The sequence below is a fragment of the Triticum aestivum genome, chromosome 1B, assembly GCF_018294505.1.
Source record: "Triticum aestivum cultivar Chinese Spring chromosome 1B, IWGSC CS RefSeq v2.1, whole genome shotgun sequence".
Taxonomy (NCBI): Eukaryota; Viridiplantae; Streptophyta; class Magnoliopsida; order Poales; family Poaceae; genus Triticum; species Triticum aestivum.
In genome coordinates this window covers 538,768,220-538,795,312 of record NC_057795.1, presented here as the reverse complement: position 1 = coordinate 538,795,312, position 27,093 = coordinate 538,768,220, and the positions used below count along the sequence as shown (strand labels likewise).

Sequence of the window (27,093 nt, the reverse complement as noted above, 5' to 3'; positions counted from 1 at the left end):
TTCGGGGGTCACCGGTATTGTACCGGGACCACCGGAAGGGTCCCGGGGGTCCATCGGGTGGGGCCACCCATCCCGGAGGGCCCCATGGGCTGAAGTGGGAGGGGAACCCTAGGGGAGGGGGCGCCTCCACTTGCCTTGGGGGGCAAGGCACCCCCCTTGGCCGTCGCCCCCCCTAGGAGATCCCATCTCCTAGGGCTGGCGCCCCCCTGGGGACCCTATATATAGAGGGGGAGGGAGGGCAGCTGCACCCTTGCACTTGGCGCCTCCCTTCCCCCTTGCTACACCTCTCCCTCCCGCAGACGCTTGGCGAAGCCGTGCCGGGATCCCTGCTGCATCCACCACCACGCCGTCGTGCTGCTGGATCTTCATCAACCTCTCCTTCCCCCTTGCTGGATCAAGAAGGAGGAAACGTCACGCTAACCGTACGTGTGTTGAACACGGAGGTGCCGTCCGTTCGGCGCTAGGATCTCCGGTGATTTGGATCACGATGAGTACAACTCCCTCAACCCCGTTCTCTTGAACGCTTCCGCTCGATCTACAAGGGTATGTAGATGCACTCCTCTCTCTCGTTGCTAGATGAACTCATAGATTGATCTTGGTGAAACCGTAGGAAAAATTTTATTTTCTGCAACGTTCCCCAACAGGAATATACGCTTTGATGAGGTGATTAGAGCATATGGTTTTATATAGACTTTCGGAGAAGCCCGTATTTACAAGAAAGTGAGTGGGAGCTCTGTACCATTTCTAATATTATATGTGGATGACATATTGTTGATTGGAAATGTGTAGAATTTCTGGATAGCTTAAAAGGATACTTGAATAAGAGTTTTTCAATGAAAGACCTTGGTGAAGCTGCATATATATTGGGCATCAAGATCTATAGAGATAGATCAAGACGCTTAATAGGACTTTCACAAAGCACATACCTTTGACAAAGTTTTGAAAAGTTCAAAATGGATCAGTCAAAGTAAGGGTTCTTGCCTATGTTACAAGGTGTGAAGTTGATCCAGACTCAAAGCCCGACCACAATAGAAGATAGAGAGAAAATGAAAGCCGTTCCCTATGCCTCAGCCATAGGTTCTATCATGTATGGTATGTTGTGTACTAGACCTGATGTGTGCCTTGCCATAAGTCTGGCAGGGAGGTACCAAAGTAATCCAGGAGTGGAACATTGGACAGCGGTCAAGAACATCCTGAAGTACCTGAAAAGGACCAAGGATATGTTTCTCGTTTATGGAGGTGACAAAGAGCTCGTCATAAATGGTTAAGTCGATGCTAGCTTTCACACTAATCTGGATGACTCTAAGTCACAAACCGGATACGTATTTGTATTGAATGGTGGAGCTGTTAGTTGGTGCAGTTCCAAGTAGAGCGTCGTGGCGGGATCTACGTCTGAAGCGGAGTACACAGCTGCTTCGGAAGCAGGAAGGAGTCTGGATGAAGGAGTTCATATCCGATCTAGGTGTAATACCTAGTGCATCGGGTCCAATGAAAATATTTGGTGACAATACTGGAGCAATTGCCTTGGTGAAGGAATCTAGGTTTCACAAAAGAACCAAACACATCAAGAGACGCTTCAACTCCATTCGTGAAAAGGTCAAGGATGGAGACATAGAGATTTGCAAAATACATATGGATCTAAATGTAGCAGACCCGTTGACTAAGCCTCTTCCGCGAGCAAAATATGATCATCACCAAGACTCCATGGGTGTTAGATTCATTACAATGTAATCTAGATTACTGACTCTAGTGCAAGTGGGAGACTGAAGGAAATATGCCCTAGAGGCAATAATAAAGTTTTTATTTTATATTTCATTATTCGTGATAAAGGTAATTATTCATGCTATAATTGTATTGATCGAAAACTTAAATACATGTGTTAATACATAAACAAATATTGTGTCCCTAGTAAGCCTCTACTAGACTAGCTCGTTGATCAAAGATGATTAAGGTTTCCTAACCATAGACATGTGTTTTCATTTGATAACAGGGATCACATCATTAGGATGTGATGCACAAGACCCATCCATTAGTTTAGCATATTGATCATTCAATTTATTGCTATTGCTTTCTTGATGACAAATACATATTCCTTCGACTATGAGATAATGCAACTCCCGGATACCGGAGGAATACCTTGTGTGCTATCAAATGTCACAACATAACTGGGTGATCATAAAGATGCTCTACAGATATCTCCAAAGGTGTTTGTTGAGTTGGCATAGATCGAGATTAGGATTTGTCACTCCGAGTATCAGAGAGGTATCTCTGGGCCCTCTTGGTAATACACATCATAAGAAGCCTTGCAAGTAAAGTGACTAAGGAGCTAGTTGCAATATGATGTATTATGGAACGAGTAAACAGACTTGCCGGTAACGAGATTGAACTAGGTATGAAGATATCGATGATCGAATCTCAGGCAAGTAACATACCGATGGACAAAGATAATTATGTATGTTGTCATAAGGTTCGACCGGTAAAGATTTTCATAGAATATGTAGGAGCCAATATGGGCATCCAGGTTCCGCTACTGGTTCCGCTACTGGTTATTGACAGGAGAGGTGTCTCGATCATGTCTACATAGTTCTCGAACATGTAGGGTCTGCACGCTTAACGTTCATTAACGATATAGTGTTATATGAATTATATGATTTGGTGACTGAATGATGTTCGGAGTCCCGGGTGAGATCACGAACATGACGAGGAGCTCCAAAATGGTTCGGAGGTAACTATTGATATATAGGATGATGATATTTGGACACCAAAAGAGTTTCAGGATGTACCGGATAGAAATCAGCTCATCGGAAGGGGTTCCGGACACCCCCGAGAGGTTAATGGGCCATATGGGCCAAAGGGGGGGACACACTAGCCCGCAAGGGGTTGGCGCGCCCCTCCTAAGCCGCAGCCCTTGGGGAGAGAAGGAAAGGGGGGAGTCGGCCTCCCCCTTCCTTTCCTCTCCCCCCTTTCCTTCCCTTCTCCGGCAAATATGGTAAGGGAGGGGCGCGGCTATGGGAGGACCCCTAGGATTCGACCTACTTGGGGCGCCTCCTTGGATGCTCCTCCCTCCCCCCACTTATATATATGTGGGAGGGGGCGCCACACATAACCACGACAATCTCTTAGCCATGTGTGGTGCCCTCCTCCACCATTTACACCCTCGGTCATATTTTCGCAGTGCTTAGGCGAAGCCCTGCGGAGATAGCATCACCATCACCGTCACCACGCCGTCGTGATGTTGGAACTCATCCACTACCTCGCTATCTTGCTGGATCAAGAAGGCGTGGACGTCATCGAGCTGAACGTGTGCTGAACGCGGAGGTGTCGTACGTTCGGTACTCGATCGGTTGGATCGCGAAGAAGTTTGACTACATCAACTGCGTTACTAAATGCTTCCGCTTATGGTCTACGAGGGTACGTAGACACACTCTCCCCTCTCGTTGCTATGCATCTCCTTGATAGATCTTGCGTGTGCGTAGAAATATTTTTGTTTTTCGTGCAACGTTTCCCAACAATATGAAGTTATAGTTGTCCTTAGAAATCAACTAGACTTATTCATCCAGAAAGCAAGAGCTGATCCACATTTGATGAATTGAAATGACCTTGGTCATCTTGCCATGAATATGGTCAAAAGTGATATGCACACAACTTTTCCCTTGGTTTACCATCTTGTTGAGTTAGCATTGATTTTACCTGTTGCAACCGCAATGGTGGAAAGGGCACTTTCAGCAATGAGCATTATCAAGATTGGATTGAGGAACAAAATGGGTGATGATCGGATGAATCATAGAATGGTATGTTACATTGAGCGAGATGTATTTGTTAGTATTGAAGAATCAAAGATCATCAAGCGATTTCAAGGTTATCGAACACGCAAAGGCCTTTTGCCTCGTCCTACACGTAAGTTTTCACACTTTTCATCTATTATTAACTAGTTTTACATGCTATGTTGTGCACTAATTTGCATTTCAAAATTTATGATTGAAGGTTCAACTTCTTCTGCTATTGAAGATGTTGTCATGGGAGGCTCTGATCAACCAATCCCTTGATTTGGTATCAATCTTTTGTAACATCTATATATGCTATATATTGTCTTTTGATTTGTCTTGCTTTATTAGTTGTCCCATCATGTAACAAATGCCACCATTGAATATTCTATTTGGTTTCTTATTAGATATGCAACATAGATTGACTTTCATATGCCTTGAAACTGGAGTTTTTTCCAGCTAGTTTTAATCCTTAGTTTCTCGCCTGGTGCATATGAGGAAATCCAGGGTCCGCCGCTGGCCTCCGTGATGGCTGCCCCCTTTGGCAGGGTGTCGGAATAGGCCTCCAGATGAGATCTCTTCGGAACAGAGTCTTGTGGCAAAGGAGTAAAAGTTATAGGTTACTTTTCAGAGGTTTCTCTACTTATGGGATTATTCAGCGTTGGGATCATGCCAAAAGGAGTTAGGAGGGACCCATAAGCTCAGGTGACACTCCCGCCCACTAGGGCGTGCCATGTGAACTTGTGGCCACCTCGTGGGTCTTCTAGTCCTTCCCCGAAGCTTCGGGGGTCTCTTATGTTCCAAAAAATCATCAAAAAGTTTCGTCGTGTTTGGACTTTGTTTGGTATGGTTTTTCTGTAAAAAACAAAAACAAACAGAAAACAACAACTGGTACTAGGCACAAGATAAATATGTTAGTCCATAAAAATAATATAAAAATGCATCAAAACCATGTAGAACTTATTTAAATATAGCATGAATAATTTATAAATTATTGATATGTTGGAGACGTATCAAGTGCCAACTTAGTTTCCCACTATAAGCAGATAACACTTCCATTTACATATCATGAGAATAATTCTAGATTAGTTGGCCGAATGAGCTCTACTAAATGGTTTCTTTGATTCCCGGAAACGTACGAATAGGAAAAACATAGGATTTTTTGGCGGATGGAAAAACATAGGATTGTAATGTAATGCACATTTGAATCATGCAAGATTCTCTTTTATTTAACTGTATCATAGAAAAAATGAAAAATTATTTTCAAAAGGTTGGAGTGGATGCTAAATTTCTATGAAATGTAGTGCAAAAGAATCCTTAATTAGAAAAAATTCCCACATGATTCAATCATATGAATCAAACAGACAATTTAGGGGGGGGGGGAATCCTATGAATTATATTCCTCCAAAAATCCTTCAAATTAAAGGGCCCGTTAGGTTTTTTGCGACAAACAAGCCATTAGTTTTGAGTTATAAAGCAATTCTAAAATGAAATATTGTCGATGTTTTTGTTGATTTTATGCAACCTCTTTACGAGTGATCCTAGGCGGCAACTTGATACTACTCGATTAAGAGGCCGAGGTTCTTTCCCACTTTTCTAAAAAAAGGTGGCAATGCATGATATGTATGAAATCTAATATGCTTGCTTGAATACTGCTCCTTCGTTTTAATAAATGAGGTTTCATTGGCTCTTGGCTAGCTCATCAGCACTGTAGAGGAGGACGGGAAATCTCTTCTGGAGTGATGGATCTGGTTGTTTCTATTGTTATGCAGGTGAGCGTTGAAGGTGTCTTTTGACGGAGTAGACGCCGCAGCTTCGTGTCAGGTACTCTAGCTCCTTCCGTGACTGACGACTTTCGACCGGCTTCGGCGTCCACCGGAAGGCTTGTGAGGTTATGTCTCCCTAGGTTTATCTGGTCGCTATCTACGCTGCTCATCCCACCCTCTTCGTTGTCGCTTTCTTCAGGGTGGCAATCTATTTTCTAAACCATTGTCGTCGGCATCTTCTAACTCTAACTAGACTTTTCGGCCGCTGCATCAACAAAGTTTTCTTGGCTCCGATGGTGTTTCAAAGGTTCAGAGGTGGCATCGAGCTTCCCTCACGATGCGCCAATAGCGAGTCCGAGAGGAGTTTTCCCAATGTCCGGTGTGTAATTTATTAATTTTGTCCGGGTGGAGTTGTAAGGGTTGGTCAACTTTAATATATGTTCTCTAGAAACACTAAAAATGTTGACGTCAAATTTTTAGGCATGCCAAATCTAACTTTTTTATGGCAATGTATATTGGTGTGATTATGACAAATTTAGTCTAGAAGCACGGCAATTTTCAGACAAAAAAATGAACTGAGACAGGCTTGTCATGCTCGCCAACTAAATTTTCCATCGTCGAAGAACATAATTTGCCATAAAAAATATTTGATTTGTCATGGTTAAAAATCTGATGTCAGATTTGCAGTGGAATCTGTCATCTTTGTTATTTTCACATAAAAATGTAATCCAGATATCAGTGCACAAAGGTAGGAGTAGTATATATAGGTGATGTTATTCTCGCAAAAAAAAAAGTAATGTTATTCCCTAAAAAATAGATTATTTTTTTTTGAGTCTCCCTAAAAAGAAAGATAATGTTATCGCAAGTTTGGGCAGTGCAGGTGAGCCCGCTAACCGTCCGTCCCACAGAAACTCGCAAGAACCGAGGGCAAAAACAGGAAAAAATAACTTGGGTCCCCACATCGCCACCCACCACCAGCCTAACGCAGCGTGTCGACCGCTCCACCACACGTAGGAGGAAGGAAGGGAGCCGGAGAAGCCGAGCCAGCCTCCTCGCCGCCAGCGAGCCGCCGTGCAATGCCGCAATAGGAATCACGAATGTCCCGAAGGTGCCACCCTCCGTCTGCCTCGCGGTATAATCCAATCGAATCCATCCGTTTGTGGGACTTGGGAATTCCGTTCGTCTTCAGATCAGGTGAGGTTAATAGCCTGGCCCCTGAACTGTGATCCGGTTCTTGGTTTCGCTCGATCTGATTGGAATCTGCGAGCATTTTTCTTTCTCTATTTTGTCGCCTCAATTCTGGGAGCTTAACGCTCCTGTTCCGCGACCCGATTGCACAATGTTGTAGTTACACTTGTCGTAAATCTTGCAGAGGACACCCAGTTTCGTGCGAGCTTTGGCCATGCTGTTTAATGTCCCAATTTTACCATTTCAGATCTCAGAGTTTGCCCTGGTAAGCATGTGGGATCCCGAGATAATATATCTCTGCGTTCTTCTTATGGAAAAGTGGGTTGGATGTTCGATTCACAAATTATAATGGCGGGTGTAAAAATACTACTCCCTCCTGTCCATATTAATTGTCGCTGATTTAGTACAAATTAATCTGGATGGGAGGGAGTACCCTCATTCCCCGAAGATTTGTCATGTGTGTGTTATACACTTGCACATGTGTTCTGATCTAGTTTATTCTGTTTTGCAGGTAGATTTTGTCAGGCTGGTGACGGCTGAAGGTGATTCACTTGTGCTCGTGCTGGAAGAGGCAATTGTCTAGCGACAAAGTCACCACTGCGTCGTCCCAGGTTCATTTGCTCGGTTCTGATGAGTGGTGGATTGCAGACTGGTTTCATTCCACTCCTCCGTGTTCCGATTTCCGAAGCGTGATGGAGAGAGGGACTCTGTCTTCTCTAACATTCATCTCCGAGTCTGAACCAATCTGTGGATAGACCATCATAAAAATTCAGGCTTTGTGCTTATATAATGGAAGAGAGGACTGTTTTGACCCAGCGTTATGAAATCGGGAGGCAATTGGGACAAGGCACCTTTGCAAAGGTATACTATGCTCGCAATCTAGCAAATGGTCAGCCTGTTGCCATAAAAATGATCGATAAGGACAAGATCTTGAAGGTTGGTCTCGTGGATCAGATAAAGAGGGAGATCTCGATAATGAGGATCGTGAGGCATCCGAATGTTCTGCAGCTTTTTGAGGTAATGGCTACCAGGAGCAAGATTTATTTCATTCTGGAGTATGCTAAAGGCGGTGAGCTTTTCAACAAATTAGCCAAGGGGAAGCTTAGTGAGGATGGGGCAAGGAAATATTTTCACCAGTTGATCTCTGCTATAGATTTTTGCCACAGTAGAGGTGTTTATCATCGTGACTTGAAGCCTGAAAACCTGCTAGTGGATGAGTATGGGACCCTTAGGGTCTCTGATTTTGGTTTAAGTGCGCTAACCAAGTCAAAGTGGCGAGATGGTCTGCTCCACACCGCATGTGGAACTCCGGCTTATGTTGCTCCGGAAGTGCTCAGCAGGAAAGGCTACAACGGTGCAAGGGCAGATGTATGGTCTTGTGGAGTGATTCTGTTTGTTCTTGTTGCCGGTTATCTTCCTTTCCATGAAAGAAACCTTATGGAGTTGTATAGAAAGATTGCCAAGGCTGAGTACAGATGCCCTCGCTATTTTTCCACTGAGCTGAAAGAGCTCCTTAATGGGATCCTTGATCCAGATCCTAATACTAGAATGTCCATCGCAAGGATAAAGAGAAGCCCATGGTATAGGAAGCCGGTTGAGAGAACACCACTGAGAAAAGACAAGACCTATGCGAGCGAAGCTGCTGCGTCTGGCCTTGCATGTCGCAACAGTTCCGACGGACCGGCGAGCATGAATGCATTTAATATCATTTCCCTCACTCCTGGGTTCGATCTATCTGGTTTGTTCGATGAAAGATATAGCCAAAGGGAGGCCCGGTTTGCTTCCAAAGAGCCGCCAGCAGCTGTATTTGTGAAGCTGGAGGAACTTGCCCAACGCATCAAGCTTAAAGTTATAAAGAAAGACAATGGAGCGATGAAATTGGCCGCGCCGAGGGAAGGAAAGAAGGGTACTCTTGAGTTTGATGCAGAAATCTATGAGCTCGCGTCGTCTTTTCTCTTAGTCGAGTTGAAGAAGACCAATGGTGACACCATGGAGTACCAGAAACTGTTGAAAGAAGACATTAGGCCATCACTCAAGGACATTGTTTGGTCATGGCACGGCGATGTTCCGCAGCAGGCACAGCGACCTCAGGATCCACAGTGGCCACCACCGCAGCAGGCACAGCAACCTCAGGATCGACAGTGGCCGCCGCCGCTCCCACCACAGCGGTTAGAACATTTAGCTGCAAATGCCCCACTGCCACAATAATCTAACTGAAATCGCTATCAAACACACATATTTCATGGTGAGACCCAGAACCATATTTGCCTCTTAGATTAGTAAATGTGCTTGCAGTTCTCACTTAGATGTCTACCATTGTTGGAAACGAAGGCTCGGCTTTTCCCCATTTCTGTAAAATTGTTTTTGAATATACAGAAATGGTGCCTCTTCAGATTGTTATCGCTGCAGAAAACAGTGATTTGTAATTTTGGGGTATAATGATGGTTGCATTTAAGTTCTGTAGGATTCTCCTATTGTGTTGTTTTATTATTTGAGAAATACATCTCCTTCTGATAATATATGACTGTTGCGATTTGTGAACTCATACTTAAGAAACTATCAGCGTTTGTGAGCATGCTCTGTGGCAACCAGGAGGAAACAGTAAGATGTTGGCCTTTGACTCATGCCCTACCAATTTTCATCAACCATTAACCAGCCAAACAAAATTGGCTAGAGGAAATAAAATGGCAAGAAGGCTTGTTGAAAGGGAAGAACCAGAAACAAAAATGACGAGGAAGAAAACGCTTCTCCCTCCCTCCCCGAGGCGCCCCCAGGAGGAAACCCTAGTGTCGCCTCCCTGCCCCCCTCCCTCGCCGCCGCCAGGGGCGTCGCCGGCCTAAGGCCGCATGGCGTTGGCGGCGGTGGGGCGGCTCCCTCCCGTGCGCAGCTGGTGGCATCGCGGGGCGCCTCTCCCTGCTTGGTGGCGTCGGGCGTCGGGTCGGCCCTGCTTCGGCCCTCTCCCTCCTACCGGCGTCCTGTGGCCGCCAGCGCCGCCTCCTCCCCTCCCTCCAGCACGTCTCGGGGGCTTCGGTATCCAGGGGTCGACTAGCGGCGGATCTGGCCTCCTGCTCTGTTCTGGATGGTGGTGGTTGGCGGGGGCAACGGATTGATCCGGTGGATGGTGATGGTAGCCGATGGCAGGGGTGGTCGGCGGCCGTGATGTGGTGGTGGTGATGCGGCTGGCGTTCTCGCTGCTCTGGTGCGAAGTGGCGGGGCTCCGGGCGGATCTGGCCAGGGCGTGGAGGCGTTGGTGCTGTGGTGGTGGCAGATCGGTTGCGGCGGCGGTTGGCTTTTCCGGCGTTGGCTCGTCTGTAGGCGGTCTGTGTCGGTCTTCAACTCCTTTCCTCGTCGCCTGGGCGCTACACTTTCGTCGAAGGGTCGGCCATCTCCCGGCTATGGTCCATCGCTCCTCTCGCACCGGGTGCCGCAGGACGGGTCAATGGAGGCATGTTTTGGCCAACCTATTGGGTCTCAGCACTGGGGGCCGCCCGGGTGCGAAAAGGCGGGTCCTAGTGGTGGTTCCGCGGTGCTCATGGGCAGAGCCCGCGGTTTGGTAGCCGGGATGTGCCCGCGGTTTGATTGCAACGGCCGTGTGGGCGACATGGTAGTCGGGATGTGGCGTTCGATGGCGGTGAGTGATGGCCAAGGTGAAAACCTACTTTATCTTCAGACGGACCAGCGGCTGCGAAGCTTGTTCCCTTTTTGAAAGCATCATCACAGCTTTCATTGCCCGTCATGTTGCTCCAAGGAAACTCTAATCCTCAGATCAAGCAATGGCAGCGCTCCGGTGTCATCCCCTTCTTAAAGGCATCATATGCAGCTTCACTTCTTCACGGTGGCAATGTTCACCCCATTTACGTTCCTTTAGTGTCACTTTCAAGGCAAAAGTCTTTTTCAGTAATAAAATGGCAAGATCTGTGCAGGGATTGTGAGGCGCCAGCAAGATTACATAGGCAACCAAGATTTTGGCAAACAAGCAAAGCGAAAGCCAAAGTATTATAGCACTATTGGTAGGGTAAATTTGGGCACCAACAGATCAAGCCATTTCTTGTGACAATGGCTGTCATATATGCCCGGTGCAACTAGTTTAGATGCATTTAACCATGCAAACCAGACATAATCAGGGACTAAATAGCACTAGGTCAGACAGTACATTACATGAATAAATAGTACCATCAATTTAAACCTCACTGATAAAAATCAAGATACAAAGTAATCAACAGACAGCTCAGCCACACATGCAGAGTTTCAGCAAAGCCTCTCCAGGATTTCAGACAAAGCGGAGAACAGATCAGGACAGCGCATGCCACAATCAGCTTGTCCAACGTCAATCCATGTTCTGACTAGATGATGCGAACAATGCCGTCCCTTATCATTATCCTGTTCGCATCTTGCATCCTCTGAAAAACGCAGAGAAATGAATTTTAATATACCGGATCTAAAGAAGCAAAGTGTATCGGTATCTCACTGAAGAAAACCCTGGAATTAAACCATACCTCCAGGATGAACTCTACTTGGCCTCTGGTGTAAGCAACAGCTGCATCTCTGTTGACTGTTTGCTCAACTTCATCAATGGACATTTGATCAACATGGTTTGCCAGCACATGCTGTCCAAGAATCGCCTCAAATGCTTCCATTCTGCACATTACAAAATCATAAGGGAAACAAAACAATTCAGCCGCAAAGAAGAATCAAGCAAGAAGGTTCAAATTTTGCAAATTTCAGGCAAAGCACCGACCTCTGTGAAGAAACATCCTGATCATTTGATGCATTGCCTGAGCCTCCATCCACATCCATTGGGTCGTTGCCAGAGCTGGAAAGAGGAAGAGCACAGAAAGAACACATGAGGATATACTCCCTCCGTTCAGAATTACTTGTCGCAGAAATGGATGTATCTAGACGTATTTTAGGGTTTAGGGTTTTGGCATATCAATTTGTGTCAAGACAATGGTTACCAACGATTGCTTGCTGCTTCTGAGTATGACACAAATAAGTGTCTCAAGGGTTTAGGGTTCTGTATCAAGTGTTTTGGCATATCAATTTGTGTCAAGACAATGGTTAGCCATGATTGCTTGCTGCTTCTGAGTATTCAGTAAAGCTCTCTTTATCAAAAAGTAGAGAGTACTTCAGTAAAAACTAAAGCTCTGTAAAGTGGAGTTCATGTTCTATCTTCTACGTTCTGATTGGATTGCATGTCAACAAAAAAATCCTAATATGCGGCATTAGTTATCTCCATTTAACATAAGGGGGTGGATGGAGTTAAATTATCAACAATTAAATAAAGACAGGCTATTTTCTGGGAAAGTCCAACCAAGAGGGGTCATTTCAATATTAAAAAGGATGACTCAGTTCTTAATTAATAATCCCTCCATCCCAAAATAAGTGTCTCAACCTTAGTACAACTTTTGTACTAAAGTTGAGACACTTATTTTGAGTGTCTCAACTTTAGTACAACTTTTGTACTAAAGTTGAGACACTTATTTTGGGAGAGGGAGTAGAACACTTGACACTGCATAAAGCTGTAAACTCACCTTCCATGCACGTCTGCATTGCCACCGCTTGCACCTCCAGGCCCATCTACATTATCACCACCTGCACCTGCATCTTGCTCAGCTTGTTGTTTCTCAGTCTCCCTCTGCTCACGGTCTTCCATGTCAGTCAATTCCTTATGGAATATTGCAAAATTCAGAACTTGCAGTGCAGCCTCAACATCAGTTTTAAGAACCTGCGCCAAGATACATGTTATGTCATTACTTTCTCAAGGAAAAATGCCCTGTGCCTGCTATCCTTCAAAATAATGAATGAAGCTATTTCCAAAAATAGAACGGTAACATAATTTTATAAACAAGCATCACAAGCACTTGCTTGTCTAGATAGTTGTTGCAGGTAACTTGCTTTGGTAATTGGATCTGTATGGAGCAAAATACCTCATGTCTCAGTTTCATCTTCGCATGGGCAGTAGATAGACGAATTATTGTTTCCAGTGTCCTTGCAGTAATTGGAAGGGTACCTCCACCAGCCTATAAAGACATAAGTATGAGGCACTGACAACTATAAACACATACCATAAACAAGAAGAGACAAATGCTCACCTTTGCATTTGCACTGCCATCTCTGAGCTCAGCATATGTAGTTGCAATGTGGTCAGATGCCTGGAAGAGCACAAAACGTTTAGATTCTATAGCTAATGAATCATTTATTACACACATTATTGTTTTCCTTATATTATATGGCAGGCGACTCCCTGGATTTCAAAATATAAGGCACATTTGACTTTTGGCAGTTTCCAATGCAGGACATTGACTAAAATTTAACGTATAAAATGCTTAAGAAATAAGTGAAAAACCTGACACCCATTCTTACATGCTAAACCCTCACTTTCATAAATACCATAAACTTACATTCCTAATATTATGGAATGACGGGAGTATTATGTTAACACATGAAAAAATTGTTCTCATGCAATGGAAAAGGCTACCGACAAAGCCACAAACAGAAAATTAGTATTGTACAAAGCATAATTGTAATCAGAGATTGCACTCAATGATGGAGGCAGTGGGTACTGCTGCTAGTTATACACACTAGTAACAACAAATGGAGCTTAGACTAGAAGAATATCTCATCTCATTTGCAAAGTTACCTCATCAGTGAGCCTAGGCTGAATAAGGTTCTTCGCATAATGTATATATTTCTTCAGGAATTTGATAGTCAGCCTGTCCTGTTTGGCCTTCTTGCCCCGCCTTCTATCCTGCCCGTGGAGCATTCTATCATATTTAACAAATATGGCTGCATTGGCATCACCATCTTCTTCTTCAGCATATCCTGCTTTATCAAAAGACCTTGCTCCTGCAGTTAACAGGTTTATTTTATTTAACGTAGCACTTGGAAAGAACTGGAATGCCCTGAAATAAATCTCACTGTCATGTAAACCACAAAATTACCTCCATCATCGGCGCAGTATCTATGCATCCGTGCAACATGTTCTGAAATCTGGCGATCAATCTCAGCATCCATTTGATCAAGAACAATAAAAAGCAAATCAAAACGGGAGAGCAGTGAATCTGGAAGTCCAATGTTCTTCGTTGGTGTTATTGACCGATCATACTGTCATGCAACCAAAAATTATCATCAGAAACATAAATTTTACCAGTAGAATGACATTAACAGCACAGAAAAGAACTTGCAAGAACTTACAGATCCATATATTGGATTTGCTGCAGCAATTACACTACATCTCGCATTTAGCGATGCATGTATTCCTGCCTTGGCAATGGTCACAGTTTGCTGTTCCATAACTTCATGTATAGCAACTCGGTCTTGATCATTCATCTTATCAAACTCATCAATGCAGACAACGCCACGATCAGCAAGAACCATGGCACCAGCCTCAAGCCTTCTTTCCCCTGGACACAGGCATTTAGTTAGAACTTGTACAAAAACCAAACATAAGTGTATGGACAACTTTCAGCAACTTACCAGTCTCTTGGTCAGAAGTGACAGCAGCAGTCAAACCAACACCAGATGAACCCCTTCCAGTTGTTGAGATAGCCAAAGGGGCTATGTTCATAACAGCTCTCAGAAGCTGGGACTTGGCAACAGAAGGATCTCCCACCATCATCATGTTTATATCTCTGCATATGAAAGATACATGATGAGCATTACAACCAAGGAAAACATATAGCAGCAGCAATTATCTGATGTATAAACACCAACCCTCTCAAGTGAGTTCCATTTTTCAAATTCTTCTCAACACCACCAAGCATTAAGAGTACAACTGCCTTCTTTATCCAGATATGGCCATAAATTGACGGAGCAAGTGAATTCCCCAGCAAGTCAAATGTGTCATTTCTCCTTGATATTTCTTTCATCCGCTTCAGATCTTCCCGAGTATAGACAGGTGCATTAGCCTCTTTGTTCAGAAGTGAAACATTATTTGCAATAAGGACAGTCCTGTAGGTATAGAAATACAAAACCACATCAGATCACACCAACTAGATATTTTAAATTTGCCTTATGTGAAGGCAGTAGATAAACTAACCTGAAGACACCACTAACACTGCCCTTGCTTTTCCCTGGAAGAGCCTTGTATAGACCGACAATTGAGACACGGTCACCTGGCTTACAACAATCTACAAGATCATCTTCTACAATAACATCCACAGTTCTTGGGAGCTGTCCAGGGGCAGCATTTTCAGGCACCTCTTGCATGGACAATGTCTGGTGATCCTTGTATTGACACATCCCATACTCGGTGACCAACAAATTGCCATTTTCATCCTAAAAAAATTCAGATTTAGCATTGCAAACACAACATGAAAGAGGCTTCCTTGAATCGGAATGAATGAAAGTAGAACATGAGAACATACCCTTGTTGGGTAAACTGAACCAGTAGGTAAGCCTACAAAAGATGTGATGTCCCTGTATTCACGTGACATAAAAGCCGCAGTGGCAGGGCAGTAGTGAACACTCTTAACAACCTTCGGCCTTACCAGAGAGCCTATTTTTTAGAAAATAAAAGAACATTAGCACCAGGGGAGTAAAGACATTACACAAAAATATTATGTTATCTTCATAATATAAAATACTCATGAATTATGTAGATGCTGGCACATAACAAGGATTTCACATGCCTAGTTAGCTACGCTAGGATTGCCATATGGTCAGTTAAATTGGCTGCACTCACACCACAAGTGCAAAACTAGATGTGTAATGTACTAATCAAGTGTCTGAGAAAGCTTAACATCCCCATTTTGGTGGTATCTGCACGGCCTTAAACCTAATACTGGCGACAGTTTATCTCTCTATTTATTTATTTGCCATTTACCACGACTTCAACCCTAGATCTATTCTCCAGGAGCAAGAGAAACGCTAGAACATGATGGGAACTTTTCAGAAAATTCCTGACCAGTGTAATACTAATACAGTACTCCCTCCGTTCGGAATTACTTGTCATAGAAATGGATGTATCTAGATATATTTTAGTTTTAGATACATCCATTTCCGAGACAAGTAATTCCAAACGGAGGGAGTACTGGATAAAGATCATGAACCACATGAACTGAACGGCATAAAACCAGATTACGGTGGGGAGAAAGGGATTCAATTACATTTGGTGACGATGCCCTCGACGCAGACCATGGTGCCGATGAAGGAGGACATGAGGTCCCTGGGCGTGACCCTGTGGAAGCCGAACGGGCCAGTGAACCCCACGAGCACGCGCTCCCCTTCCTTGAGGAACTTGGGATCCAGGTTCCTGGCCACCTCCGTCACGGCGTCCGACGCCGGCTGCATGAACTCCCCGGGGCTCCGTATCACCCTACAGATGCAGCAAAAGGGGTCACCACCGAATCGACCAGGCAAATCAGCCGCGCACGAGCGGGGGAGAAAGGGGGGCGCGGGGGACTGACCTGCGGGCGAGGTCGAGGTTGTGGTTGCGGAGGTCGTCCATGCCGATGGTGAGCCGGTGGCGCTTGCTCTGCACCATGTCGCGCACGGCCTGCATGTACACCCCCTTCCCGACCTGCGGAGGCGAGATAGAGGCAAAACGTCATACAGGAGCCGGGCGAGCGGCCGGGGGAGAAGGGGGGCGGATGGGGGATGCGCGCTTACGTCTTGGTCGAGGAAATCGAGGAAGGCGCGCTTGTTGGCCGCCATGGCCTCCTCGTTGACGTCCATGGCTGCCGCCGCCGCCGCCGCCGCTGCTTCGGAGATGGGAGGGGAGAGCGGGAGGGAGAGGGGGGGGATGCGAGTGGGGAATGCGGCGGCGGGGTCTGGGGGTGGGTTTGGATTTGGGGACGAAAGGGGGCGCGTTTTAGGCGGGAGGGGGCGGGAGAAGTTGGCGGGAAGGTTTTGCTTTCGCGCGCTCTGGAGCCCCGAGCGGACCACGTGCGGGCCCCATGGGTTAACGCATGGGCCGGAAACGTAACTGCTTGCTAGGCCGATCCATCTCACGTGGAGATGGGCCACTTGGACCCGGGCCGCTGCTGCCGATCCGGCCCAACATCTCCATTTGCCACATTCGGCCCAGAATGCCACGGCCCCGAAAAGTGGAGATCCCCTCAACCCTGTCAAGCGCCAACCGGCCAGATTTGTCAACGCCGGCGCCGGGATTCATAGCGAGTTGTGGATTCAGCGATGCACTATCGGCGAGGCGAGGCCAGGGCGGCGACTTGGAACGAGGCCGCCGCGGCCATTACCGGCGAGGGGTCCAGGGTTCTCCACCGACACAGGGAAGAGGAAGAAGCAACACGGCGGCGCATCTACGCTTACGATCCAAACCATAAATAAACCTGGGTAAGAGCATTACTAGTAGAACCCTCAAACCCTCAAACCCTTACTAGCGTTTTAAGGGTCCAAAAATAATTTTTTTATGCACTTTTACAGGTTGAAAAACAGGGATATAGATTAGAACCCTCAAACCCAACCCTTATAATGAAATATTCCCCATGAACGACGTTGTCGTTGCGCGCGGGAGGTCGACCGGGTGGCCGACTAGCAGCGGCGGTCGCGGGCGTGGGCGCGAGAGTTGGGAGGATTTTTCCCTCCCGCGCGAGGATAACCGCCAAATGAGGGTTGGGGTAGGTTTTGCCCCCCAACCCTTACTTTTGAGGATTGGGAGAGGGTTTGAGAGTTGGACCTTTAAAAAAATTTAAGGGTTTGAGGGTTAAGGGGTTCTAGTCTACGGTTTTTTTCCGACGAAAATTGTAAAAAAAACAGTTATTTTTAGGGGTTTGAGGGCTCTATTAGTAATGCTCTAAGTACTGCTCCTCACTTCCTCGGTGAATCCCGGGAGAGAAAATTTACATACAGGTGATATCACACCAAAAAGTTGGGCTGAACCATGAGCAGCTGCTAAACATCCACCTTGATTATACTGCATATACCAACTAATTACACAGGTACTACTACCATTTATTCCGGTTGTAAAGTAAAACCACAGCTAGGTAAACAGTACTACGGTCTGGAAAGATAACTAAAAACTACACTACGCGACCTTGGCGGAGGAGGCTTGCTGCTGCCTCTTCTTCCTGTGCTTCTGCCTGGCCAGGAGCAGCGCGTACACCACGAACCCCAGCCTGCGCCTCCTGGGGTGGAACTGCTTCCGGGACGCGCCGTCGTGGTCGATCCTCATCGGCGAGTACATCTCGTACTTCTGGCTCAGCATCTGCCCCAGAGACACCTTCTTCTTCTTCGTTGAGCTCGCCGTCTTCCCGGTGGTGGCGGTCTCGAACTCGCAGTCGAGCTTCATGCTCAGGATCTGTCCGATGGACATCGCCTTGGTGCTCTTCGGCGTGGTGGCCACCAGGCTCAGGCCGTTCACGTCGTAGATCCCCGTGCCGGACTTCCGGGGTGTCGTTGGTGTTGCTGAGGCCTTGAACTTTACAGCATTATTGCTGTTAATGTTACCGGTCGGTCGCCAGTTCAGGATTATTTGGTCGGACCGCAGCCTCCGAAGTGCATTTTCAGCTGCGAGCTTAGCTTTGTTTGCGGCCTCCTCCCTCTTCAGGGCCTCCTCCAGAACCTTCCTGCTGGACTCGACGGCGGCCATTGCCTCGTCCACTCTTTCCAAAAGTTCCACCTTGCCCTGGTTTGCCTGATCGAGCTCCTGCATTGCCGCGTCTATTCTGTTCCTAGAGGCAACCTCTGATTCTTCTGCTTCGCGCAGGAGCTTGGAGTGTTCTTCGACAGAAAGTGTGACGTCGAATGTAGCACTCTCCGGGCCCTCCGCGTTGCTTCGTTTTCCCATCTCCGTGAGGGCAAAAGCTTCCCCCCTCCTTGAGGCTTCCTTCAACTTTTCGGCCATGACGATCCTGAACTGAAGAGTCTTCGCCTTAGACCTCGTGTGCTCAATTGTGGAAGTTAATTCACCAATCTCGAGCTTCGAGTCCTCGACCATCTTCCTGTGCTTGTCTTTTTCAGCATTCAATTGCTTCATCTGCAGCCATATGTCATAAGGTTCCACAACAGGTTTCGGGTCTTTTGCTGCTTGTAGCTGCGCGGCAGTTTTGCTCAACTCTGCTTCCAGTGCTGAAGCTTTCTCCATATTCAACTGCACCCTCTCACGGGTTCTCTCAAGGGATGCTTTCTCCTCCTCTATCTGGCACTTAAACATCTTGACAGTGTCCATGTTCAGGAATGCTTTTGCCTGATTCAGCTTCATCAGTGTGGCTAGTGGAGACTGTATGGTATTTATGCTCTGGATCAGTGGCCCCGTATGGTCATCCATTTTCTGTTCTATATCAGGAGGTGGATGTATCTTCATGGTATCAGCATGATCTGTTGCTGCATTTCCACACTCTGATGTTGCCTTCTCTATCTGTAACTTCAAGTCATCAATAACCTGCTTTGTTGACTCCAACTCTTTCAGCACCTTGAATGTTTCGCTTTCCTTAACAAAGAGCCCCATCTCGACCTTCACAGTTTGTTCCTCAACTTTCATAAGCTCTACCTCCTGAAAGAAATGAAATCACAAAATCAACTTAAAGATGTAGTATATAGCAGGAGCATGACTTGAACTACCAAGTCGAAATCGACAATGTAATAAGGAACATGATCAAGATCTTCCAACAAATATGACCCGATTATCAAATAAAAATATATGTGTGCTTATGCACTTCAAGAGCCTTCTTTTCAAATTGATATGTAAGTTAATAAGCAACTGACCAGCAAAAAGGCAGGATTGTGAGTCTAGCTAATGTAGCAAGAAATTTACTAGCAGAGAGAACAGTGTTAGAGCCAAAAACAGCCAGGTTGCCTTAGTTTCACACCAAATCGTCCTCGCTACACCATCCACCATACATAGTATCTTCGGGGAAATATCAGTGCCCGACACGTACAAATGTAGATGGAAGGACTGCCAAGGACACACACTAGCAGAGTACTGTACTACACTTGCTATGTTAATGTATACTTGCTGTGTGCAACGCATCCTGCTCGTGATGCCCAAGCAATTACACCACTAGGCTAGCATCATTGGCATGTTCTTGCAGTTCCTCCGCAGCATACCAACCCCGCAATGCTACTCAATGCTCAGCTATCCCTCAATTTCTTCCAGGAAAAAAGGACAGACCCAGTGCATAGAAGCTCCCACACAAGGTGGGGTCTGGGGAGGGATTATAGGAACCTAGTCTTACCCCTGCAAAGTGCAATGCAAAGAGGCTGGTTCGAACCCAGGACCTCTTGGCACAAGTGGGGAGGACTTCACTACTGCGCCAGGCCTGCCCCTCCCTCAATCCTCAATTTCTTCCAGGATTAATGTAATTTTACTTGGCAACAGGGAAAGTGACAACCTATTTCGCCGTATGCCCGTAACCAATTAGCCTAAAGATCCAATAGCAATAGTCGAGCATTACTACTAGATGCAAAGTTTGCAGCGTCGGGCCGGCCAGGCTACCTGCTGGTGCTAAACGGCATTATGAAATGGATCCCCAGAGCCCCCACGGCGTCATGTCACGGTCTCCCGCAACAACCGCTGCTCGCTCGAACCACTCCACCGAAGAGGAGACGAGTATGTTTGCGATTGCGATTTGCGGCGGCGAGATTTCGAAGCAAGCGGCCCGGGGAGAACGCGAGGAAAGCGATGGTTATAAAACGCAGAAATGCGAAAGCGCTTTGAGGAAAGAAAGCAGATGTGACGGCCACCAGCACAGCGTCGCCACTCGCCACCACCTGCGTGGAAGAAAAAGGCGGGATAATAGATGCGGGTGGGGAGGTGGGAGGGTGGGTGAGACTGACCTCCGGCCGGAGCTGGAGCGGCGGCGGCGGCGGCGACGGCGGCTGTCGCCACGGGGAGACGGCGCCGCCGCCGAAGCGGTCGACGGCCTGGCGCACGGACTCGAACTGCGACGACGTGTCCACCTCGCCGCGCCCCCGCATTGCCGCCAGCGCCAGCGCGTGCGCCGCTACTTCCGCCATGGCCCCGGGGTAGGCGGCCGCGGGTGAGAGTGAGACGGTAGCTCAGCGGGAGTGGGGTGGAGGGGAGAGTGTGGACTGAGTGAGGGCGTTGGATGCCCGCCCGTGAACCCCGCGGCCGCGGGTTTTGGGGCAGTGTTTCCTTTGGGTCGCTGTGTGTCCGGTAGCGCCCGCGTTTTATTTTCCTTGTCTTTTTATTAGCGCGGCACGTGGGGGCGTGATTAGCAGATGCCGGTGGTAGTGCGCGAGTAATTGCGCCGGTGAGCCGGGGATGAAAAGCTCGTTGGATGGATGGGTGGGCCGTGGGGGCACCGGGCCGGCCGGCCACTTGCTAGTCGGGTTGTGCACGCCGTACGACATGCAGGTAGGGCTCACGCCCACGGGAAGATCCGTGTGCATCGCGCCGGCCGTGGCTGGGTGCTCTGGTCACTGCTGCTTGCCGAGCCTACGTTTAGCATCTCACCGTGATCAGTCAATCTGAACTCACTCCTGATTCTACCGCAGTAAGAGGTCCTGATTCTCACTCCTCCGTGAGATTCCTGCCTTGCCCGGCGTGGTAAAACAGTAGTAGTTCTACCTGTGATGCCAACGCGACGCGTTACAGGCCAGTTAACGATGCGCTGCAGGTTGATGGATTGTTATTATAAGAAGAAGAATAGATTCCGTAATAGTCTAAAGGTGCATGCCGGGCGCCGCTAATGTAAATGATGAGATCCACGGTTTGAACAGCCCGCGGCACGCGCGCTCTCGTGAGAGGGACGTGTCATGCACGCCGTTGCTCTCCTGCGTCCGCGTGCTTACGCCCAACTTATAATCGGAAAGTCGCGTTCTGCTATGAGGTCCAGACCCTGACGGTGGGGCTCACTGCGCCTCTAAAAGCCGAGGCCCCACCCGAGAGACAACGCCACATGAGAGAAGGGGACAAAGGGCCGGGTTCTTGGAATCTAGTGCCATGCATCGAGAAATAAGGATTCAAGCCACTCCCGAGCTCTCACAGCGATCAGGCATTCATGGCCGTTGGATCTGATTGCTTGATCTGATCTGGGCCGTCGGATCGAGCCGCTGGATGACCTGGGCCGTCGGATCACAGAGGAGCCCTGTAGCAATGAATAGTTTCACCCCGTTCGTGCCACCGCTCGTAATTCCAGCGCCCCCACGAGGGCATTTTCATCATTTCGCGTCCTGCGGTATAAAAGGGGCCGCTCCTGTGGAGAGGAACCCTAGCCGTCGCTCCTCCCGCATAGCCGCACTCGCGCCGTCCCCTTCCTCTTCCTCCCGCCTCACCTCTCTCTCCTTCCAAACCCAAGGCCCGAGCCCGCCACCGCTGCTCTGCCCGAGCCCGCCGCCGCCGCTTCCTCCTTCCCCGCTGGCGCCCGGCCTCCTCCCCTCACGTCCTCCTCCTTCTACCCCCTCCTGCCCCGGCCCCGGCTCCCTCGGGAGGGAAGCAGGAATGGCGAGGCGAGGCAAAGGCGGCGGCGTATGGGACGCGGCGCGGGCGGCGTGGCCCAGGGGGTCGGCGCGGCCGCGGCTTCTCGTCATCTCCACCGTCGCCTAGGCGCTGGTCCTCCTTGCCTTCCACATCTGGTCCTGCGACGCGCTGTTGCTCGACGCCACCATGGCGGTGTTCTTCGGCAGTCGGGGTCAAGAGAGTAGGTATAAAATCGCCCTCTCCATCATTCCTTTATTCTCTCTGTTGGACAATTAACCAGGGTCGTTTTCTTGGCTTTCTCGGCTGCACATTGTGGTGGCTAGGGTTTCATGCCATGGTCGTTTCTTGGGTACGTGGATGTTGTTCCTCGGATGTGGAAAAAAGAATGGAGCAGGAGGAAAAGAGGAAGGAGAAGCTCTGCCACCTCCATGCCCGTGCACTGCTTCCTGCTCGCCTACAGTAGGTATGAATCAAGTTCCTAATTAATTCTACAAGACATGGGGCAAGTAGCAGCTTGATGCTGTTGTTTTTGGTAAAAAAAAACCCTATTGTTTCACTGCTGGCCTATGTTGATGTTTGTTATAGCTTGTTGTTGATTTGATCCATGTGCTGAAAGCAGTTGATCTTAGTTTTCATATGTAGATGCAGTATTTCTTTTCGTTTATGGGAAAGAGCACTAGCTGGAACTGACATATCTCTCTCATGAGGTGTGCTTGTGCTATGTCCACATGAATGAATGAACGTAAGCAATAATTATAAATATAGAATTCAGGTCTGGGTTATTAACTAGACATATCGACAGATCATAAGTGAACAGAATAACAACAGAAGTTTGGTATACAACTACGGTACATTATCCATATTATGTGATGCTCTCGTCATTGGAACTTTACTGTCAGTACAAAATTGCTTGTATTATGTGTGCATAGTGTAGAATGTTCAGTTTAATTATGCTGAATCTTCTGATCTGTTTCCAAAGTGATTGCCTTGTGCAGCGTGAACTATTATAATTGCACTTGATGTAGTCTCATATATGGCAACTGATTAGTCTTGAAGTGATAATTTGTCTCTATCTACTTTATACTTCTACAATACAATACAAGAGATATGACAATAATGAGTTCGTTTAGAGTCTTGGCAGATCATATTCTAGATTATTGATCACTACATGGAATCCTACAATGTCAAGAATTTCATATATGCAGTCATCAGTCTTGCGCACACGACGATCAGGTCTGAGCTTGGCATGATTACTCTCCACAAGAGTTGCAAACAACCATAAATGTGTGCCCTCTCTATGTTAGCACTCTTGGTTCCTCTGCTTCTACACTGCACATACATTTTGTAGATTCTGCACTTGATTTTCATTTAGTTTTTGCAATTTCTGCACTTGGCTTATTTGCAAGTAACATGGAGATGTCTTGTGATTTTGTTCTTTTTGTGAAGATGCAGAAGTGAGAGGAGGAGCCATGAGAATAGCTCCTTCGAGATCCAGGGCTATGGCTTCTTCTTGTCAGTTGAGAAGAAGCGCATTTTTGCCGAAAACTGGCAATGCCACCGGAGCAGCAGCAACATCACTCAACCTGTTCATGTTAGCCCCAGATAAATTATCATCTATGCTGAACCCCGCGGACAAGGATTCTGACCAAAACTCACTGCTGGAGGTTCCGTCCAGGTTAACCCATCTCTCTCTCTCTCTCTCTCTCTCTCTCTCTCTCTCTCTCTCTCTCTCTCTCTCACACACACACACCTACTCCTCCATTGTCTTGCCTTGCAGGTTGCCGCCGTCGCGGAGCTGGACGGGGTCATGGCGTCTCCAAGCTTTTTTAGGCTGATGCTCCTCTGTCCACAGAATCCCGGAGCAGCAAGGTGTGTTGTTGCTACTCCCTACACCTCTTGATGTTACCATTCTCCATCCACAGCTACCATTTGGAGAAAAAGCTATCCAGAAATAAGATTCACGGGAGCCCTCGGACGCACACAAAGCTCAGCGCAATTCGGCCGTCTTGCTTAGTGTAATTACCCAAGTGCTTAGATTATTGAGTAGTGGAAATCGTGTTGTTTTGCCTTACTTTCTTTCTCATTTTAGATCCTGCCTTAACCATACGAAGTAGTTTGATGCCTGACAAATAGGCTGAGCCTATAAGTTTGACTGTGAAAAATAAACTGAGCTTATAAGTTTGACTGCCATGTTAATGACTTTCTTTTGACTGCAACCATCTCTCTCCATTCCTATTTCTCAAGTGGGAGTAGTGTCACTTTCAGGAAATAGGTCTCTGTATGCTTAATGCATGTACCTGGATTCCATAATGATTATGGCTGCTTATTTATTTTCTTGGTATTAGGTTACTAATGTAGAGAAATATAATTATTCCAATATTTTAGTATTTCTTTCTTATTATCTTTCCTATTTCTGGTTCCTTAACTGAACTTTGCCATTCTCTACAAAATTATAAGAGCAATGATGGATTGGAAAAATGATTAATACTGCTTATTTATTTTCTGGGTGTTAGATTACTAATGTAGATAAACACAATTATATGATTTTATCGTTATAATCAGATGGGGAAGCGATAGCTTTGGAAAATGACAACGGTTGCTTATCTCTCATCTCTGCTAGCTGTATTCATGTAAATGCCCATGTGTCTTATTTCCATGGTGCTCCTGTTGCTCAATCGCTGGCCATCCATGGTGTGGTACCGGTGCAGGGATGCTGTTGTGGCCGTTGTCTGGTGGTGCGGTTAGGGTTTGTGGCTGGTGCTCCTTGAGATTGGCTCGCCGTTGCACCTTTGGCTGCTACTCCGACTTCGATGATGGTTAGATGGTACTACTGCTCTGTTGGTTCCACCATCTTTGGCTGTATGTTTGGGTGTGTAGGATTCTCATTGAGTGAACAACCTCCTAATATTCTAATTCATCCGGACGTACAAATTTTGAGGACTCAACCTTTTTTATATGAAGAGGGAAACACCTTTGTTTAGGAAAAAAATGCATATATAGCTAACTAATCTATCCACTTCTGCCTGGCATGTAATAGGGGTATATGTTCATGATTTATCCAATAAAGCCTAATTCATATTTTTGTGGGCCCTGAGTATATGTTCTAATCCACTTGCTAAATATGCACATTCCCTTTTTTTTAAATAATAATTATGCTCATGTAGTTAGATTCTTATCCATCTACTTTGCTTCGGTGGATTCTTCTATGGCTTGCACTATTAACGATCTTTAGAAAAAGCTCATGCATTTGTTATGCTCTTGCTGGACAATTTCTGATTCTGATTGTGATTATGCTCTTGGTGGACAATTTCTGGTTATGATTGTGACTGTCAATTTGTATTCGTGTTTAATTGGTATACTGTTGGTGTACCTAATAGTTCGCGAGCCTTCTTGCATGATTGTGCTTTCATACATATATATGTTCTTTCAAACTGTAGATATGTTCTGATGCACCTGTGCTATTTTTTCCCTCTATTGACACGCTAAATGGTTTTCAGCAGCATGAAAGTGATACATATATGTGATGATTTCTGACCTGACTTCTGCTGGGATGACTCTTGCAGCAGTCGGTATCCGGTACATCGAGTTCAGGGACGTGGGGTGGAGTGGCTATGACTGGGAGGAGCCCTGCGACGACCTCAATGCCTACTGCCACGACCACGAGAACAGTGTCAGAAAAGGAAGGTACTAACTAACTGCATACATATTCCTAGCTTTGGCAAAGGAGGATTACTAGATCGGTCAACTCAGGAAGCCCTGAACAACCATACATCATGCTGTGTTGTTTGGACATGTTAATTCAATTGGTAGCATTGATAGATAAGCTGAGCAAGCAGTGAGTGTTGTGGTTAGAGAGTTTCTGAATTTTTAGGTCCCTGCTAGCTCTATTGTACTCTGTCATTTGGTCGTATACTTTTAGGTTACTCGCTTGCTGGATTAAAGCTACATATTTATATGATATATAGAACTTTTGCATAGCATGTTTTGGCTTCCGGAGACATTCTGGAGATTGCTTCTTAGTTTTGAGCCAGTAAAAACTATACGCCAAATAAGCTAACTGGCCAGCTCACCATTTTTGCATCTTAAGGACTCTGGGAGCATCTTAGCATTACCGAACCACCATTTTGTAGGCAACACCTTTTGTTAGTCTTCAGCATTGTTTATGTAGCCTACCTGCATGGCCATTGAGTGATAAAAAATGGTTAAAGCTACTTGATTGCTGGGTATGTTTATTTCATTATGAATTTGGACAATTTTTCATATGCATATTTTATACGAGTTTGCTACTTCACTAACATCATATTGTGGTAGCCTTTGAAGGTCACATGTAGATATGCCTTTGAATGTCCAGACCTAATTAGTTTCTCATCCCCAACATCCAGGGTACACAAATGGGGATGACATTGCTCATTGGCAGGCTACGTGGCCGTGTTGAAGAACTGGGGACTGTCTCCGTCTTAATTGTCGATGATACCTCTATGTTGCCTCTCATGGCCTTTTTACTTTGTTTGTACAATGAATGCTTGATTGGACATTGATTCTTTATTCATGGTGGATTTGTACAGTTACAAACTGTTTGTGCAATCTTTGATTTAAGTTTTAAAATGAGAGGATGAAATAATGGGTTTGAGCATTGGTGTTGGATGTTTTTTTCTTGGTGTTGGATTATTGATATGAACAGATGCAAGTACAATTGTCGCAATACATGATATCAAGATACCTGCTATGTATATTCTCCACTAAAACTTAGGATTAATACGGTTGTTATGTGTTGTAAGCTGTTATACACTGATAACTGCTTATCCTTTTCGTCTCTTGCTCCTGAGCCTTTTTTCATATACTAATAACTGCTTATCCTTTTGAACATGCAAGGCTCAAACATGCTTGACTATTTCATGTATCTGCTCTCTGTTGAAATCTCACCTGAAATAGATCATTCATACTCTTTGATTAGTATTGGATCAGTAAACATCTTTTATCATTTTCCCTCCTTATCTACATTTCCATCCTGTAAATACATTCTCTATTACCGGGT

The 27,093-nt window shown here is 46.3% G+C and overlaps 3 protein-coding genes and 1 long non-coding RNA gene across 6 annotated transcripts; 2 read left to right on the top strand and 2 right to left on the bottom strand.

Annotated features, from left to right (window-relative positions):
• Positions 1–6,452: 6,452 nt before the first annotated feature.
• On the top strand, positions 6,453–9,187 carry LOC123136971 (CBL-interacting protein kinase 28). 2 transcript variants are annotated; one of them, XM_044556506.1, is made up of 4 exons: positions 6,453–6,724; positions 6,903–6,983; positions 7,230–7,260; positions 7,515–9,187. In XM_044556506.1, exons 2-4 carry the CDS (start codon positions 6,933–6,935, stop codon positions 8,924–8,926), a joined length of 1,494 nt encoding a protein of 497 aa, XP_044412441.1. In that variant the 5' UTR covers positions 6,453–6,724; positions 6,903–6,932; the 3' UTR covers positions 8,927–9,187. The 2 variants fall into 2 exon arrangements, with proteins under 2 accessions (XP_044412441.1, XP_044412437.1); XM_044556502.1 differs by lacking the exon at positions 6,903–6,983 and having other exon boundaries at positions 6,467–6,724; positions 7,230–9,187.
• Positions 9,188–10,835: 1,648 nt separating this feature from the next.
• On the bottom strand, positions 10,836–16,526 carry LOC123136958 (DNA replication licensing factor MCM3). Its single transcript, XM_044556486.1, has 16 exons — positions 16,328–16,526; positions 16,126–16,238; positions 15,826–16,034; positions 15,085–15,215; positions 14,757–14,995; positions 14,432–14,668; positions 14,195–14,349; positions 13,913–14,121; positions 13,660–13,822; positions 13,359–13,564; positions 12,811–12,870; positions 12,646–12,738; positions 12,250–12,443; positions 11,457–11,531; positions 11,215–11,356; positions 10,836–11,118 (listed from the first exon to the last, which is right to left on the bottom strand). The coding sequence occupies exons 1-16, from the start codon at positions 16,391–16,393 to the stop codon at positions 11,062–11,064; spliced, it is 2,349 nt and encodes a 782-aa protein (XP_044412421.1). The 5' UTR covers positions 16,394–16,526; the 3' UTR covers positions 10,836–11,061.
• A 971-nt stretch (positions 16,527–17,497) lies between these two features.
• On the bottom strand, positions 17,498–20,779 carry LOC123136966 (WEB family protein At2g38370). The gene is made up of 2 exons (XM_044556494.1): positions 20,453–20,779; positions 17,498–19,169 (listed from the first exon to the last, which is right to left on the bottom strand). Exons 1-2 carry the CDS (start codon positions 20,630–20,632, stop codon positions 17,703–17,705), a joined length of 1,647 nt encoding a protein of 548 aa, XP_044412429.1. The 5' UTR covers positions 20,633–20,779; the 3' UTR covers positions 17,498–17,702.
• Positions 20,780–21,868: 1,089 nt separating this feature from the next.
• Positions 21,869–26,639, top strand: LOC123136952 (uncharacterized). Of its 2 annotated transcripts, none has more exons than XR_006467521.1 (7): positions 21,869–22,282; positions 22,382–22,521; positions 23,505–23,733; positions 23,836–23,927; positions 24,767–24,882; positions 25,622–25,742; positions 26,441–26,639. It is a non-coding gene; the product is annotated as an uncharacterized lncRNA (long non-coding RNA). The 2 variants fall into 2 exon arrangements; XR_006467519.1 differs by having other exon boundaries at positions 23,836–24,073.
• Positions 26,640–27,093: the final 454 nt, after the last annotated feature.

Excerpts from the sequence above, each read along its gene's own strand:
- LOC123136971 (XM_044556506.1), top strand. The coding sequence starts at position 6,933 with ATGCTGTTTAATGTCCCAATTTTACCATTTCAGATCTCAGAGTTTGCC. Across the intron at positions 6,984-7,229 it reads AGATCTCAGAGTTTGCCCTG|GTAGATTTTGTCAGGCTGGT; the intron begins GTAAGCATGTGG and ends TCTGTTTTGCAG. Across the intron at positions 7,261-7,514 it reads CAGGCTGGTGACGGCTGAAG|AGAGGACTGTTTTGACCCAG; the intron begins GTGATTCACTTG and ends ATATAATGGAAG.
- LOC123136958 (XM_044556486.1), bottom strand. The coding sequence starts at position 16,393 with ATGGACGTCAACGAGGAGGCCATGGCGGCCAACAAGCGCGCCTTCCTC. Across the intron at positions 15,216-15,825 it reads CGAGGGCATCGTCACCAAAT|GCTCTCTGGTAAGGCCGAAG; the intron begins GTAATTGAATCC and ends TCTAAAAAATAG. Across the intron at positions 12,739-12,810 it reads ATGGCAGTGCAAATGCAAAG|GCTGGTGGAGGTACCCTTCC; the intron begins GTGAGCATTTGT and ends ATGTCTTTATAG.
- LOC123136966 (XM_044556494.1), bottom strand. The coding sequence starts at position 20,632 with ATGGCGGAAGTAGCGGCGCACGCGCTGGCGCTGGCGGCAATGCGGGGG. Across the intron at positions 19,170-20,452 it reads CGCTCCAGCTCCGGCCGGAG|GAGGTAGAGCTTATGAAAGT; the intron begins GTCAGTCTCACC and ends CATTTCTTTCAG.